At 40.1% G+C, this 17,308-nt stretch overlaps 1 protein-coding gene across 2 annotated transcripts in view; it reads right to left on the reverse strand.

Moving 5' to 3' along the window:
• The window catches only part of mylka (myosin, light chain kinase a), a 95,553-nt gene that overhangs the window by 57,820 nt on the left and 20,425 nt on the right, over positions 1–17,308 (reverse strand). For both annotated transcript variants that reach the window (XM_067602777.1, XM_067602776.1), the window contains exons 6-13: positions 15,509–15,674; positions 15,373–15,394; positions 14,340–14,556; positions 13,294–13,373; positions 11,899–11,999; positions 11,557–11,766; positions 10,862–10,990; positions 4,242–4,403 (exon numbers count right to left, since the gene is read on the reverse strand). In XM_067602777.1, the coding sequence (XP_067458878.1) occupies positions 4,242–4,403; positions 10,862–10,990; positions 11,557–11,766; positions 11,899–11,999; positions 13,294–13,373; positions 14,340–14,556; positions 15,373–15,394; positions 15,509–15,674 (1,087 nt within the window). The remainder of the gene's footprint in view (positions 1–4,241; positions 4,404–10,861; positions 10,991–11,556; positions 11,767–11,898; positions 12,000–13,293; positions 13,374–14,339; positions 14,557–15,372; positions 15,395–15,508; positions 15,675–17,308) is intronic.

The raw sequence follows: 17,308 nt of genomic DNA on the forward strand, positions 1-17,308 counted from the left end.
AGGCAGTGAGACAGTGTGTGTGTGTGTGTGTGTCCTCTCAGGCATGTCTGATATGTACACAGAACACAAAGACTTACCATTTAGCACACACACTCATACACTCATACACAGCAGAAATACTGTGTATTCATACTCACATGTGCACTTATACATGCACACACGTTACACACACACACACACACACACACACACATACATCACACACGTGTCTCTGTCAGATATTGCAAGAGAGAAAAGGAAACCCAAACTCCATATATGGTGAGGACGAGTCAGGACCAGACTGATGATCACACATGCTCTCTCTAACATAAACGCACACACACACACACACACACACACACACACACACCTGTCAACAGTTTTGCAGACGTCTCTTTAATAACGGACGTCTGCAGGCAAAATACTTTCTGTGCTGCAGGAGATTTTGTTTTTGCGCTGCAATACTGCGAGCGGCCACCAGGAGAAACTGGCGAGCGGCGGCGCCATCTCAGCTCTTGATACATCCGTAGTATATATTTATTTATTTATGGTTGACAACAAGTTTGAGGGCGCAGACATGTTGTTTGAATAGAACTTTATCAGAACTGTCGACGGTCGTTCAGCCCCCCCGTGAGAGGCAGCCAATGGGAGGCGAGCAATCAGCAGCTTCACGTCGGAGTCAGCCGTTGTTTTCAGTGAGTCGTTCTGGTCTCAATCTCTAAATTCAGACCCTCTAATAAGTGTGCTGCTGGTCATTTTGGAGATTATTGCTCCGTTAATAAGATTTGAAGACTTATAGTAGCTTTGATGTCTGCTGTGTGAGTCAGACTGTTGTTATAATATTCACTTAGTTTAACGTTACTTGATTGCGATACCTGCCCTGTATAAAGTATATAGATAGACTTTATTGATCCCCAAAGAGGAAACTACGATAGTCACCACATGCCAAACATATTACCACAAGTAATCATAAAAACAATCAAAGCCTGAATAAAACAGTTAAAACAGTCTGAGAGACGGCGGACGCATGGAGAAGTAATGCATGAATACAGCCGGCAGTAAAACATAATCATAAAGGCCACTTAATACTCCAACAACCAACCAACAACACGAAGAAGAAGAAAGGACTCCAGTTATGATGCTCTGGTAAAAGCTTGAAGTGTTGTGGATATTTGTGAGCGATGGTCAACACTTCAGTGGAGAGAAGCACACAGGAGGCTTTGATGTCTGAAGGCTGAAGATGTTTATTGAAGTTACTTGATCAAGGAGAATCATAAACAGCGAAGTTGTTGTAACTCGGATGATGTCTCTTTAGTCTTTAACCCAAGCAGATCGGCCTCCAACACGAGTGTCAAACTCATCTCCACCGAGGGCCCTCAAAGGGCCAGATGGAACTTTTAAATGTAACTAAATGTCATGTAGAATAAATGTATTACTTATTCAAGTTACAAATATTATATATGTATATTTGCATAGATGTAAAAAAGTATGTTTGCTTGTTGCTTTGTTTTATAACATAAATCTTTTTAATTTGTCAGGTTATGAAACCTACATGACTCCATCAATCAACCATCAAACTATCCGAGAGAAGAAAGAAAAATAACATCAAACACAAGTTATGACGTTAACTTTGTTCAAAACTATTCTGTCATAGTTGAGAGAAGCAGAATATTTTTGGCAGACTTCGCTCTGTGTTTGGTGGATCGTTCTCTTTCACCACAGACGCCTCAGAACACAAAAGACAAACATGTTTTCTTCTTCTCGTCTTTCTTGAAACTGCCTTCCGTCTGCATCAGTTTTTCTCTTTCTGGACATTTTTTGGGGTCATTATTTATATTTCTCAATTCCACTTGTTGGGGAAACTGCATTGATGTGGACACATCGCAGTCTAGTGGCGGGATACCGTCACTTCATGGGTAACATAACTGGCATGCATTGTGGGAAATGTAGTTTTCGGTCAATGCCCGCTTTTGACTTTTTTACAATCAGACCTTTTTCTTGAGTTTGACACATTTGTCACTTCAGTCACGTTGCATTGAGCTTCAGGTCATCGTCAACACATCTGTGTTGTCTAGAAGGTTCCTCTCTGGCCTTGACTCACCATGGCGACACTGATATACTCTTCATCACCAAAACATCACAGACAGCTTTAAGAATCACAGCATGACCTCAAGGCTCAGTTTTGTAACCCCTAAAGATGGAAAATTCCATAACATGAAGTATTTCTCTCCTGAGCCGTTTCAGGACCATGTTGGTATTTTCCATCCACTTCAGTTTTTTGTCCAAATGTTCACGCAGATATTTGTAAGAATGGATAATATCCACCTCTTGACCCTCAATAAAAACAGGAGCAACTTCCTCCCTTTTCATCCTAAAGTCAATGATCAGCTAACGTTAGCCCAAGTAAGCTAGCATTAGCTTGGGTCTGAGGTAGCGTGAAGGGCAACACCCCCAGACTCCTTATCTGGAAGGTCCTGGCTCCGAGCAAGGCATCAGGTCTGCAGGAAATCCATACAAAGAAGAAGAAGAAGAACCTGTTCGGGGGGTAAACGTTCAGTGTGAGCGTTAACAGACCGTTAAAACCTGTTGGTGGCAGTTAAACAAAACATAACGATTTGTTAACCAGCCATGAAGAAGAGCAGCGGCGCTCAGGAAAGAAAGGATCCATCCATCTGATCAGCTTTCGTCTGAGCAGATACTGATGTTAAAGATCAGACGTGACTGCAGCTTCTCACAGAGGAGATGATGATGATGATGATGATGGTTTTTTTTCTGAAGAGCAGAAACTTTATTGTCCACACATGGACATGATGAGGTTGTTAAACTCTGAAGGTCGAGTGGGTCAGTCTGTGGGAATCTCCTGTTATTTACACACAGATCCCAGTGTGTGTGTGTGTGTGTGTGTGTTTGTGTGTGTTTGTGTGTGTGTGTGTGTGTGTGTGTGTGTGTGTGTGTGTGTGTGTGTGTGTGTGTGTGTGTGTGTGTGTGTGTCCAGTCGGGGGATTTCCTGCTGCGGGAGGATTTTCTTCCCTCAGACTGATTCTCCTTATAAAGCTGTGATCATCTTCTCTGTTCTTCACCGCCGTCTTCACGTGCTGATGAATGATTGGCCGACTGACGCTGCGTTCACTGCTCGCTCACTCGCTCGCTCGCTCCAACGTTTCTTCAGACTCAGCAGCCTGAGAGTATTTTAAGCTCAGATGCTGATTTCACAGATTCACACATGTTGTTCCATTTAAGACAGATGCATCTTGAGTTAAAGGAGGGTTCACAGTGATTTAAGTCTGTCATAAACCAACAGTCAGGTGTCCATAGTAACAGTGAAAGAGGTTTTTCCTCGCTGTGATCATTCCTCCTGTTCATACTGGATATTAAAAGATCCTTCAAATGTGCTTTCAATGGAAGTGATGGAGGCCAAAAACACATTTACAGTCTTTTTAGCATCAAAGTCCCTCTTTGACTTTGGCGCTAAAAAGGTTTATTTGTCAAAGTGCTTTACATAAAAGTTTAAAGGCATCAAGACTGAATGTAACACAATATAAAAAGATGTTTAAATACAATTAAATAGTGTTAAATTGGTAATAAAGATAAGCTAGAACAGAGTAAGACAGTACAGTGTAATAAATGAATAATTACTTGATTTAATAAAAAGGTGAACAGAAAAGTCTTCAGCTGTGATTCAACAGAACTGAGAGTTGCAGCAGACCTGAACGCTGCGTCTCCGGGTTTAAGTTTTGACTCTGGAGGACAGAAAGCAGACCTGATCCAGACCACCTGAGAGGTCTGGATGCTTCATAACGTGGCAGCAGATCAGAAATGTAATGTTGGCCTTAAACCAGTCAGTGCTTTATAAACCCAACAGCAGTATTTTAAAATAAAGTGTTTGACACCTGAGAGAAGAGACAATCTGTAGAAGATCTGACGTTGACAGATGTCTACTTTCATATTAGCTTCAGATAAACTTTCAGATAAACTTCCATTGTAAATGCATTATGAAGGGATCTTCTTCTTCAGTATAAACAGGAGGAATGATTACAGCAAGAAAAACAGCTTTCATGTTCATTTGATGACTGACTGCTGGTTTAAAACAAACTAAACTCAGATAAAAAGTGACAGAAATAGTTTCCGATCATCGAGCATGAAGGAAATAAAATCACCTGATAGCTTGTTCAGAAACCAGCCGATATAAGAACAGAAACACTGAAATCAATACTGATCAATACTCACTAATAAACAACAACAACACGGATCTGAGCGCTGACCTTTGACCTGGACTCTGGCGCTGCACTCCGCTCTGCCGTGGCTGTTCTCCGCCACGCACACGTACACGCCTTCGTCACGCCGGGACGCACGCTGGATGGTCAGCGTGGCCACGCCCCCGACGCACGAGGTCCGAGCGGCGGCAGCAGCAGGAACGGGCCCGTCTGAGGGAGGAAGGAGATGACGTCATCATCATCATCATCATCATCACATTGTGTTTTTAAAGGTGTACTCCACTGATGAACTCTGATGATGTCACAGTGATGTCATAGGGGTCACAGACTTCCTTACAGTGGACATACATTTAGGAGGCTCTAATGAAAGACCCAGTTGCATTATGGGAAATGTAAGACTGGACCTGCATCTGGTTGTAAATCTGAAAGCACGTGTTTAGTTTGTGTGTTATTGTGCAACGTTTTCATAGCAGAGTGGGAGCTCTGTCTTTACTGTATTGGATCTGTGTTTATTGACAGGTGCTGGTTCCAGCCCGGACTGGCTGTCCCTCCGTGCCGCGGCCGCCGGGGATTGGCTGGCCCAAGACGCCGGACTACTTAGCGTCCAGGGTTTCCAGGTGGCGCCGGGGATCGTCGCTAGCATTGGTAGCTAATTAGTCTGTGTTAGCCTAGCAGGATGCTAAAGCGGCCTACGAGACGATGTGGCTTATAAATAGTTAAGACCAGTAAACTCTTGAAGCAGTAGAGGGGAGTTAGGTTTATAAAATGTCTTTTCTTTCATTAGAGATTAGTTAGGAGTTGTTTTGTGTTAGATAGTTGGTTCTGGTTAACTTTATTATTATTGTATTTTATTTCTTAAAGGTTCATCATCTGCTTTTAGTGGTTTTCTGTTATTTAAAAAAATCCTGTTCTGATGTCAGATGGTCAAAGTTTCAAAAACTTCCAAAAAGGAGAAATGACTTAAAAAAACTGTGAACTCTTTAAAACTTACTTACTTTAAAACATGTCTGGATCTTTAAGAGAAAACAAACAAAGAAAAATAAAATAAATGATTTGATTGGATTTTTCTCTGTGTGGTCGCTGCTGAGATGAAGACACAGAAACACTGAAGCCGACCCAAGAAGGGCATCGACCGGGGGAGTGTGTGTCTGTGTGTGTGTGTGTGTGTGTGTGTGTGTGTGTGTGTCCGCTGCAGCAGCATGTTTTGTCTTTATATGGCTTCCAGCTCTCATATTTGTTTAACGGTTGTACGGCGCTGCAGCTCTCTCTCTCTCTCTCTCTCTCTCTCTCTCTCTCTCTCTCTCTCTCTCTCTCTCTCTCTCTCTCTCTCTCTCTCTCTCTCTCTCTCTCTCTCTCTCTCTCTCTCTCTCTCTCTCTCTCTCTCTCTCTCTCTCTCTCTGCTGCTTCTATTCTTCACTCTTCACTGATTCTACTGTTTCTACTGATTTCTGACTGGTTTCTACTCTGTAAAGTCTTTACTGCACTTTCTTCTCTTTCTCTTTCTTCTGTGTCGTAATGTTCGATCATGTTTCGGGGTGTAACTGTGCACAAAAGTTCAGTTCAGTTTTCCGTGCAGCAGAAACAAAGAAGAAATGTAGAAAATAACATTCTAGTCATTTTTATTTGAAAAAATGTAAACATCCAATGATGGCTCATTGGCTAAAACTATTACTGAAACTGTTTAGTTGTTCTGCAGGAAAAGGAAAACAAGTTTGTGTTTCTTGCAGGGAGTCAGCTGATTTATGGTTGATAGGAAGTGGCTGTTATGACGTGTAAATGTGTTCATAGTGAACAGCCGACCGTCACAGAGGAGGAGGAGGATAGAAGCTCATTACATTCACCAATGAAACAACTAATCAGAGGCTTTATCTCATAATTATGACTTACTGTCATATCATTACAAGAAAAGATCTCATAATTATGAGAAGAGATCTTGCAATTATGAGATAGTAAGTCATAATTATGAGATAGTTTTCTTGTAATTATGAGATTCTGATCTCATGAGAAAAGTTTAAGGTGGTTATCAATCATCATCATTTATGATAAGATGGCGCCACCTGATTTAATGAGCTTTTATTTCCTCCTTCATTTGAGACACTGGAAGACATTAATGAGGTTGATGATTTCAGATAGAAACTAATTTTTGTTAGAAAGAACATTTACAATTAAAGCTGCAAGCAGCGTTGGTCGGGACCTCACACTCTGGCCCGTCGGGATCAGATCATTTTGCTTTGTAAAAATGAGGGATATTTCTTATTAGAGTGCTTTTATTTTGTTGATTGACATGTGTACTGTCAGGTGTGTAGAGACAATAAGTAACTGCAGCTGGACACAGAAAAATACTCATATATTTGAATATAGAGTGTGAGTGAACCCACACCTTTTTGAACATTTACTGCTTCCACATAGTTTTAGATACAAACTTCATTTGAACTTTAAATGAGTCACGAGACTTTGACCTACAAATCTTGAATTTACATGTTTTTTCTATCTTTTACTGTTTTTGAGATATTAGAGTGTGAGTTTTAAAGTCTTTTCTTGCTCCTCCTGTGATTTTATAATGAGTGTGTATTGCAGAATGTTTCACAGCACTGAGGGAGTGACATCACCAGGAGCAGTTGGAGAGGAGGATTTTAGAGAACACTTCTTGTGAAATATCGTCATAAATCCCATGACTTTGGCCAAATCTTACATTAAAAATCATATTTTAGTAGGAAATTTCGTGACGAATCCACTGATACAAGTTTGAAAGTGGTCAGACTTATAGTTTAGACATCAGAAGCCTCTGTTTGACACAAAGTTCATGCCTATAGATTGCCTCCCCATTGCTTTACATTGTAGGCTGTGATGTGGCACTGCAACTTTCAGGGCTTATAAAATCCAAACCGTTCGAGTTATTACAAAGTTTTTATCAACTTTTTTTTCAGCACAGTGTCATAAGTCATGTATTCAAGTTTGAAGTCAATACCATTAACACCCTCGGAGGAGATAGCGTTTGTTCAGGGTCCAAAATCGGAGCAAAGTTTTACTTTGAAAGTCTGATTGTGGACTTCCTGTTGGATTTAGGTCAGGGGTGTCAGTGTACGATTAGTAGTTTTTGAAGAGACGAATAATTAAGTTTTGGTTTGATCTCTCTACGACATTCCTACGGGCCGTGGCGGCCATTTTAGTTCCATAGGTAGCGCTAGAGAGCACATTTTGGCACTTTAGGGGTTAATTTTTAAATTTTTTCAAATTTTTCACCAGACCTGATGTGCGTGCCAAATTTGGTGAGTTTTTGAGCATGTTTACGGGGTCAAATTTAGGGTTTAAGTGGCATAATAATTAAGAAAGAAACAAACAAGCAAACACACGAAAAACAGTAGTCCTCTGCCTTTTGAGCTCGGGCCCTAAATATTTCTCCATTCAGTTACTGATATTTTCTCTTCTTGCTCTACTTTGTTTGGTTTTTGCTGCCATCTGCCTGTCGCTCTTCATTTCAGAACCTTTCTTGTCTTTTTTATGCTCCCAAATTTACTTCTATTTTTCTATCTTTAACGTTACAGCAAGATTTCGGGTCAACTGTTCACATGGGATGTGATCTAACACGTTCTGGTGTTTACACGCGCCAACGCTTTTAATCAGAACAGCTGTGTGACATGCACAAAAGTGATGAATAAATCAGGGCCGACAACGGACTCAGCAGCCAGACATTCCTCCGCTCTCTGTTTAGCAGCAGCTGAGATTATCAGTACAATGAGAGGAGCTGGTTAAGTGAACTGGTCAGGTTAGGCTAACACATTGTCGCTAACCTCGGGGCTAACCCCCTTCACAAGCAGGATACAAGAACTTGGTTTAGCATTTATTCACTGACAAAGAGTCTAAACTGAACACACACAAGTGGCAACCTCCAGAGTGAAACATGAAGCCAATAATTAAGTGCCAAAAACTGCAGTTCCTTGAATGGCAACTTGAGGCTCCAAAAGCGAGTCAGTCCCCATAGACCCCCATGTTAAAAAGCCAAACTTTACAGCAGAAATAAACATGTTTACAGCCTGGTCTTTATAGCTAATTTCCCTGTTCATGACAACTGTACGGGGGGTGAATTTTTTTATAAGTCACTCATTTAAATTTCATTAAGCTGTAAAGTTATGCATAATTAAGGGCACAGCTGCTTTGAGCTAGGTGGCTTGTTTCAGCAACCAGGCTTCATTCGGCCGCCTCAGCGCCGCCTCTCTGCCCATTTTAGATTAGCTGGGAGTCGGGTGGAGTCAGGCACTGCCAAGATGGCGACGGCTCACTTTGAGCTTCAAAACCACTCTTGAGAAACCAATGGGTGACGTCTATATTCGTCACCTAATGTTACCCCCACGTGGGGCAAACATGCGCAGAAAGAATATATTTATTCCAACCAGAGAGAAATGATCAGATTAATGGTTTACATGGTTATTCAGCACTAATATTATCAAAGGTTTACACCGACCCTCTCAAACCAATTGAAAATCCCTTCCGATCAGTCTCTTCTGATTGAGGTGGTTACATGAGTCCATGTAAACGCAGCTACTGTGTCTGCTGCAGGAGTCAAGTTTAATTTAATACACATAAACCCAGTTAGCAGCAGGTAGCGTTAGCTGCTGTTACTGTAAGTCATCAGAGTACTTACTGCTATCAGCTGTGCAACGGTGTAATTAAACTTGGAAAGTTAGCTGACTAGCATGGTGGCTAATAAAGGTAAAAATCTGCTTCTCACTAAGTTTGTCAGGAACCTGATTGGTCCTCCTCTCTACATGCCGAGCACTGATTGGTGCTTTGCAGATAAAATTACAGCACCGAGTTTGAGATTGATTTTTTTCATCATTGATTTAACATTATTGCAGAGTTTTATAAAGTCCCACATGCACTAGCAGTAAGGTTTCACTCCCGTTCATGAAGTATGTAAATGTCTTACCTTGCCCTGTCTTGTTTCATGATGTTTTGTTTTGTAATGTCATGTCTTGTTTTGTTTGTTTGTTTTGCTTTGTTTTTGTTTGTTCTGGTCCCTCTTGTCATGGAAGCTCTTGTAGGTTCTGGTTATAGATTGATTTATATTAAGTATGGATCTACATGATGTTATACAGTCTGGACACATTATGAGGTCTTTACCAGATTGTTCTGTTCTCCTGCTTGGTTAATAAATAAATAAATACATAAATAAATAAATAAAGAACAGACAACATGCAACACAGCTTTATATGTGAGTCTGTCAAAGATATTGATAAGAAAATGAATTCATTCAAAATATTAACAGGAAGCTCAATTTGTTTTCTGCCTTCAAACTCTTCCATTCAGAGTGAATCAGCTCCTCAGAGTCTGTGCTGCCCTCTGCAGGAGCTTTCAGTCCATCACACACTGAGCTTCATCTTCAATATTCATCACAGGTTTATAGGAACTATTTTAGGAGCTCAGGATCTTTACCTGCGATCTCGCCGCAGGAACCACGTTCAGTATAAACATTCATAGTAACCAGATAGAGATCAGCAGCAGCACTACAACCTGTTATGTAGTTATAGTATAGTTTAAAATTAAAACTAATATTACAAATACAACAAATACTAAAATTTGCTAATAGTTTCATAGCAGCTACGTTCTAGAGAGAACCGTCCATCATTCAGCAGAGCTTCTTTTTTTTGGATCACTGATGAAGACGAACGAAAAATCTTTTTTTCTACAAACTTTTTATCACAAAGAAACAACACTGAAAATAAACTTTGACAACTAAAACTATAACAAAGTGTTCGACACTTTTCATCAACAAATAAAACTAAACAATAATGTGAAAGACAGAAAACTGAAGTAACGACTGTTGAAACACACTCGACAGCTACTGATTGGTCAAACAGTCTCCTCCAGCAGCCAATGATCTTCTTCAGAAGTTGATTTCGCTGTCGTTCATTCAGTAACGTTCTGTCTCTGTTATCTGACGTCACAGATTTACAAAGACCCAATAAACCTCATCAGATGTGCTGCTGTAACGTCAGCTACAGGTAGCTGCTGCTGTTAATTAAATATTTATCATATTTCTTAAATATTATGACTTGTCTCCATTAAAAGTCATGTGAATCAGCTGTTAGCAGCTCCTGTTTGCAGTGTAACATGGATGTACAGACAACTAACACTGGATTACTGAAGAAAACTTAAAAACGTGATGATTCTCAGGCAGGTTCTGCAGCCTATTTTTTCTCTGGTTTTATGGATTTATGGAGGTTTATTGGTGATGGACGTTAGAGATAATGATATCCTCGTCACACTGAATGATATCAATATGTGTTTCATGTCTGTGTGTTCACATTAGACTGAAATATGACTCTGAGAAGGATTTTTGACTCTTCTTCACCTCACATAGTATCTTTGCCTCACCTTCAACTCTCCAGCGCCCCCCTGGGGAGGCTTCTGGTTTTATCCTGCTGAATGTCTATTACAGACCAGACCTGTCAGTTCCCCCTGGTTAACATGATTTCAATTATTTCATTCCCCACTTCCTCCTGTGATGTTCATCATGTCTGAATGGAGCTTCAGATTTATTTTTAGTCCCTGTATTAATATTCCACAGTGCAGAAGGGAAATCACTCCCTGACTGTCAGACATTATCAGTTATTGATTGGAGGATGTGAAACTTTCACACCACAGAGTGAAAACATGATCATACTGACCGTTGAGCATCCAGCTGACACCTGGAGCAGGTCTTCCCTCCACAGAGACCTGCAGGCTGATGGTCTGACCCTCCGTTACCCAGCAGCCCTGCAGAGCGCTGACAAACACCGGAGGCTGCCGAGACACACCTGAGAGAGAGGAGACACACCTGAGAGAGAGGAGACGCACCTGAGAGAGAGGAGACGCACCTGAGAGAGAAGAGACGCACCTGAGAGAGAGGAGACGCACCTGAGAGAGAGGAGATGCACCTGAGAGAGAGGAGACGCACCTGAGAGAGAAGAGACACACCCGAGAGAGAGGAGACGCACCTGAGAGAGAGGAGACGCACCTGAGAGAGAGGAGACGCACCTGAGAGAGAGGAGACGCACCAGAGAGAGAAGAGACGCACCTGAGAGAGAGGAGACGCACCTGAGAGAGAGGAGACGCACCTGAGAGAGAGGAGACGCACCAGAGAGAGAAGAGACGCACCTGAGAGAGAGAGGAGACGCACCAGAGAGAGAAGAGACGTACCTGAGACAGAGGAGACGCACCTGAGACGGAGGAGACGCACCTGAGACAGAGGAGACGCACCTGAGAGAGAGAGGAGACGCACCTGAGAGAGAGGAGACGCACCTGAGAGAGAGAGGAGACGCACCTGAGAGAGAGGAGACGCACCTGAGAGAGGAAGTCTTACATTGAGATGAACGGGTCTTACTGTTGACAGACAGCGTCCATGTTGCCGAGGTGACTGTCTGTCCATCAGCAGTGATCAGCTGACAGCTGTAGTCGCCCCGGTCTGCCTGTCTCACTCTCTCCATGGTGAGGGTCAGACGGGAGCCGTCCTGTCTCTGCTGCAGACCTGGTCCGGTCCTCACCTGACTCCCGTCCTTCAGCCACGTAACCTTGGCAACGGCATCAGACGAGACTGAGAGCAGGTGAGAGGAGAGATCGGTGAGTTAAAGTGTTATCACCACGATACAAGGATTCACTTGTTACTCATTACTTCTCGAACCCTAAACTCGATTGAAATCAAGGGTTTTATTGGATCCTGAGTTACCTTGGCAGGTGAACGTGACCTGTGCTCCCTCTGTAGCCTCCTGGTTCAGAGGAATGGCCTCGAACCGCAGGTTGGACCCCAACACCGACCTCCTCACAGCCCTGAAACACAAGCATACTGGTGTAGAGTACTCTGACCGTTCCTCCAACTGCACATTTTAACATAAAATCATAAAAAAGTGTGTTTTTGCTGCTGGTCTGTATGCAATATGTCCAATACCCGAGACTATCAGCTCTGATCATGTGGTCACACTCACTGTGGGAGGAAACAGCGTGTTTAGAGGAGAGGAGAATGTAAACTGTACGGTGAAGGTGAACAAGTTAATGGAAAAGAAGAACAAAGAGGTAAAACCAACCTGCACATCAGCTGTTTGCTCCTGTTTCAAATAGTCAACAAAGATGACAAAAAAGTTCTGACAAGAACTGATTTATTTTAGGAAAATCAGTCACCTACATGATTTATGCTCTATTCATTTAGGAATTTTGGAATTTGATTCACGGATATTACATTTATTATTAATTTATATTAAATACAATAAAGAGCAAACAGGTTCGATCCTTTACTATCTATCACCCAGTCGGCTACAGAAGGTTTAATGTTGACGGAAGTGGAATACATATTCAGTTATTATGTTATACATTTAAAGCATTTCTATGACTTTACAGTCATTCTAAGGGCGTTGCTATCATAATTATTATAAAGCTGCTCTTTCCCACCGTGGCTGCTTGTTAATTTATTGAATTAATTGATTCGGGTCGACCGGTTTTGGATCGGGTCTATTCGTGTCAGGTCTGGCTGTGCTTGGGTCCCCCTCAGGTCAGGTCGGGTTCGGGTAGGTTTTCCATTGGTCCGTTTCGGATCGGGTCCAACATTTTGGATGCTTTTCATTTTTCTTTTTACAGTATAATAATGGCCTGATTATGTTACCAAGGCACTCTGAACTCACAGCTTTTCCAGTGTGTCTTAAACCAGCAGTCAGGTGTCCATATGAACAGTGAAAGAGGTTTTCCTCGCTGTAATCATTCCTCCTGTTCATACTGGATATTAAAAGATCCTTCAAATGTGCTTTCAATGGAAGTGATGGAGGCCAAAATCCACAGTGTGTCCACACAGTCATTTAAAAGTCTGTGTGAAGCTTCTATTTAGCTTCAGCAGTCTCCGTTAGTCATATCAAGTGGATATCTGACACATTTACAGTCTTTGTGTTTCCCGGACAGTGTTTCCCTGTTGACCTGCGGTGGAAGTAGCTTCAGATAAACTTTTAAATACATTTTTGCACAGAAGGAGGACTGTGGATTTTGTCCTCCATCACTTACATTGTAAATACATTATGAAGGAATCTTCTAATCTTGTGTCTAATCTGACGTTTATAAGTGGTTTGATTTCTTTCTGTACCTGCTGCTGCTGTCTGAAGCCCCTGCTGTCTGCTGGACTGGACCAGTCTGAAGCGGAGCAGGGCTCACAAGAGACTGGACCTGCAGACAAACCATCAATCAATCGATCAATAAAACTTTATTTATATAGCACCTTTCATACAAGTCAAATGCAATTCAAAGTGCTTTACCGGTGATTGACAAATATGAAGGTAAATATGGTTTTGGAGACTAATACCACACCAAAATAATTAAAAAGCCAAAAAAATAAATAAAAAAATAAAAATGAAATAAAAAACAATAAAAGATAACAAAAGATAAATAATAAAAGATAATACAAGCAATAAAAATAACAATCAAAATAAAATTATAAAATACAACACAAAATAAGAGATTATAACAAAACTGTAAAATGTTTAATGGAATGAATAAATATGAATAATGAATAAAATAAATAATAATGATGATAATAAATAAAAGAGGTATTAAATAATAAGCTGTGATGTTTTTTGTGCGTTTCAAAACTTTTCCAAAGTCCTCAGTGATTACCAGCTAGTTTAAAACAAGTGATTTACTAACGGAGGACTACATAGGAAGACGACATTTTTATTAAACATTCAAACGTTTTATTTATTGAATCATTGATATTATTTAGCGACACTGGGAGCCTCAACCATCACAGACACTGTTAAAAAGTTCTCAACATTTAAGCACAAATCTCCTCCCAGAGTCTGTGTCTTTGATATAAATAGAACCATATGTCAAAAATGTTCCAAAACATATACTTTCTGTTGTGTCACACACCAACAGCAGCAAGATTGTAAATGTGAGTTCCCAAAAAGTGCGTCTGGAGGACAAAAAACTGTCCCCTGGCTGAAGTTAATTGCTGTCCCCTGGTGTATTTTACAGAATAAATTAAAAGAAATAATATATTTTACATTAAAATGAATGTTATCAGATCTAAAAAAAGTTATGATCTGTTTTTTACCGTCAATTTGTTATATATATTTTCATATATTTCATGGTTTATTACATGAAATATTAAATATTCAGTAATCAGAACCAGACCTGAATTGTTCCAGCAGGTGGAGCAGCTGCAGTCCTCTTCTCGGCCACCAGAGGGAGCTGTCTGCTCCTCCAGGAGGCTCCCTGTCCAGGCTGAGGGAGGGGGCTTTGCTGGTGCTTGTCTGTGGGAGCACTGGAAGCACTGGAAACACTGGGAGCGGTGTTGTCCACTGTTAGGTTTTTGTCCCTGGTTTGTGTGTCCACAGCTGGTCGGACGGTCCTGCAGGAGGAGTTTTTTAAGGATCTTGATGTCAGTGATGCGATTTGGACTCTTTTGGACTTTTGGAATTAATTCCTCTCATTCAGATACTTGAATTTACATATATATACACATACTGTATGTGTATATATATATATATATATATATATATATATACACACACACACACACATATATACACTGTTATATATGTCCATACGATAAATGGAACTCAAGTACAGTATTTTCTTATTTATATAACTTTGAGCCCACGGTTCTTATGTTCAGAACATAGTCACTTCTGTGATACGCAGCATGCTTTTCATTCATTACATATGACTCTTCATTGGTAGTAGTTTTTTAAAAAATCACATTATTTCCTTTGCTGGCAATTTTTCACAGTTCCTGCAATTTTACTAAAAAAAAGAGCACATAAAACATTGCAAATTTTATCACAGTTTTTGAGAATTTTGGCTGCTATAATAAAAAACAAATCCTGGAGGCACCGATATATACAAAAAAATGTTTTAATTAATTGCCAGTTATGTTTCATATTGCATTTCAGCGGACTAGAGACACAGTCTGTGGAGTAAGAGACTAAAAGTTGTGCCTCCTTTCCAATTCATTCAATCAAGAATCAGTCTTGAATTGAATCAGACACCAAGAAACTGAGATTCACAAAGATTCCCCTAAAAAGAGACAACTGGGTCTCATCAGCGTAACGATGGTAGGAAACTTTGTTGAAAAGACGTAAACTGGATCAAATATTTAGACACCAAATGAGCTTCGAAACCGTTTGCAGTTGTTTCATGTCGACATGTTGAAAAAGAGACTCACCTGCAGGAGTCCTCAGGAGAACCTGTGAGGAGAAACATCAGGACAGAAACATTTAGTCCTCTATCACACTTTGATCTGTTAAATAATGTCTGTTTCATTATCAGAGGACTTTAGTAACCCTGATTGGCCGCCTTACTCTGGACGTTCAGCTCAGCAGTGGCGGTTGCTGTCCCAGCGCTGTTGGTGACCGAACATGTGTAACTTCCTACATCCTCTAGACACACTTCCTTTATCTCCAGGAAGTGCAGACCAGAGCGCTCATACATAGTGATCCGCCCACAAGACTGAAGCTCCGCCTCCCCCTGAGAGAGAGACAATCACAAAAAAAAAAAAAAAAATCAGTTCAAATGAATGACTCACATGTCGTCATGGTTCTGATATTTGTTAGGACAGCGTGGATGTAAACTGATTAATGATTAATTGAAATTAATTTCAGTCTGTAAATACTTTGTACTTTTTTATAAAAGAAAAGAAAAACACATATGTCAATACCATACACAGCCAATTAACCTATTAAACCTATTAAAAGTAACATCAGACAAAATGTGCACTATACAAATGTCAACGTGTTATTTTTTTTTAATTAGTTTTTGGTCTCATACTTGGATTTTAGTTTTGTTAATTCAATAAACGGTTTGTTAGTTGGTTCTTGATCAATAGTTTTGTTTGTTTTCCTTCAAACTTCCACACAGTAAATAAAAGTAGCAACACTACAATGAAAACATACTCCAGTACAAATAAACGCATTGACTGTATATAAATATGGACGACACGTCTCCACTTCCTGTCGCTATGCAAAAGAAAAGCCAAAATATCTCCTTTCTAGGAGCGGCCATGTTGCTTGTGTGACGTCATTTGGAGCCAGAGTCTGCGCAGTAGATTCGGGTGGCTGACAGACGTTAAAGAGTGGCTGTCACAGCTGTCAATCATGATGTCACACCCCCTTTTTATATTGTCAAATAACTAATAACTTATTAGAAAAATGAGCATTTGGATAAACATCAGAATGATAAGAACGACCTAAAACGACTGAAACATGATGTGTATTTTGATTTTTTGGTTTGACCCATCTGCTGACCAGGAGGGGGGGGGGGCTTGACCTATACTGCAGCCAGCCACCAGGGGGTGATCCAGATGTTTTGGCTTCACCTTTGAGGAGCTGTCATGGTGTCCATATTTGTATACAGTCAGTGAGTAAAAGTCCAGAATTTAAAATCATTTAAATTTAAAATACTTTCGTAAAAGTACATAAGTATTGATAGCAAAATGAACTTAATGTATCAACTTGTACTTGTACTTGAGTAAATATACTTTCTAAGTGTATAATGAAGAAATCCTTTAAAATGTTGTACAGTACTGCAACAGACATTGACTTTTTCATTTTGACATAATTTATATGGCTACAACGTATATTGGGCGATTTTCTCGATTTATCATTTTGTCTATGTGTGAAAAATGCTCATTATAATTTCAGACAGCCAAAAGTGATGTATTCATTGTTTTAATCAATCAGTTATATCATTTTTTGTCGAATCAATTAATTGTTGTAGTTCAAATAATTTATATTTGTTTTTCACTCCCAGAAAATTGATGTAGTTTGTTCTGTAAACGTATTACCAAAGATGATGAATTGTTTAAATTTAGATTGTTAAAATTAAGATCAAAACCAACTCTTTATAAATTTAAATTATTTTTCCACAGTATCCAAAAGTTGTTTCAAATTATTGCCACAACAAAATAAATGTGTATCATCTGCAAAAATCGTATACACTTTATGTACAAAATAAACAGTAACGGGCCTAAAACGGAGCCTTGAGGAACCCCACAAGTAACCTTTAATACCTTTGAATTCATATTATTTATTTGAACATACTGATGACTGTAATGTCCCTCTCATTTCTTCAGTCGTAATACTATTCACACACAAAAATGTCTA

Source organism: Thunnus thynnus, chromosome 11, assembly GCF_963924715.1.
Source record: "Thunnus thynnus chromosome 11, fThuThy2.1, whole genome shotgun sequence".
NCBI classification, from domain to species: domain Eukaryota; kingdom Metazoa; phylum Chordata; class Actinopteri; order Scombriformes; family Scombridae; genus Thunnus; species Thunnus thynnus.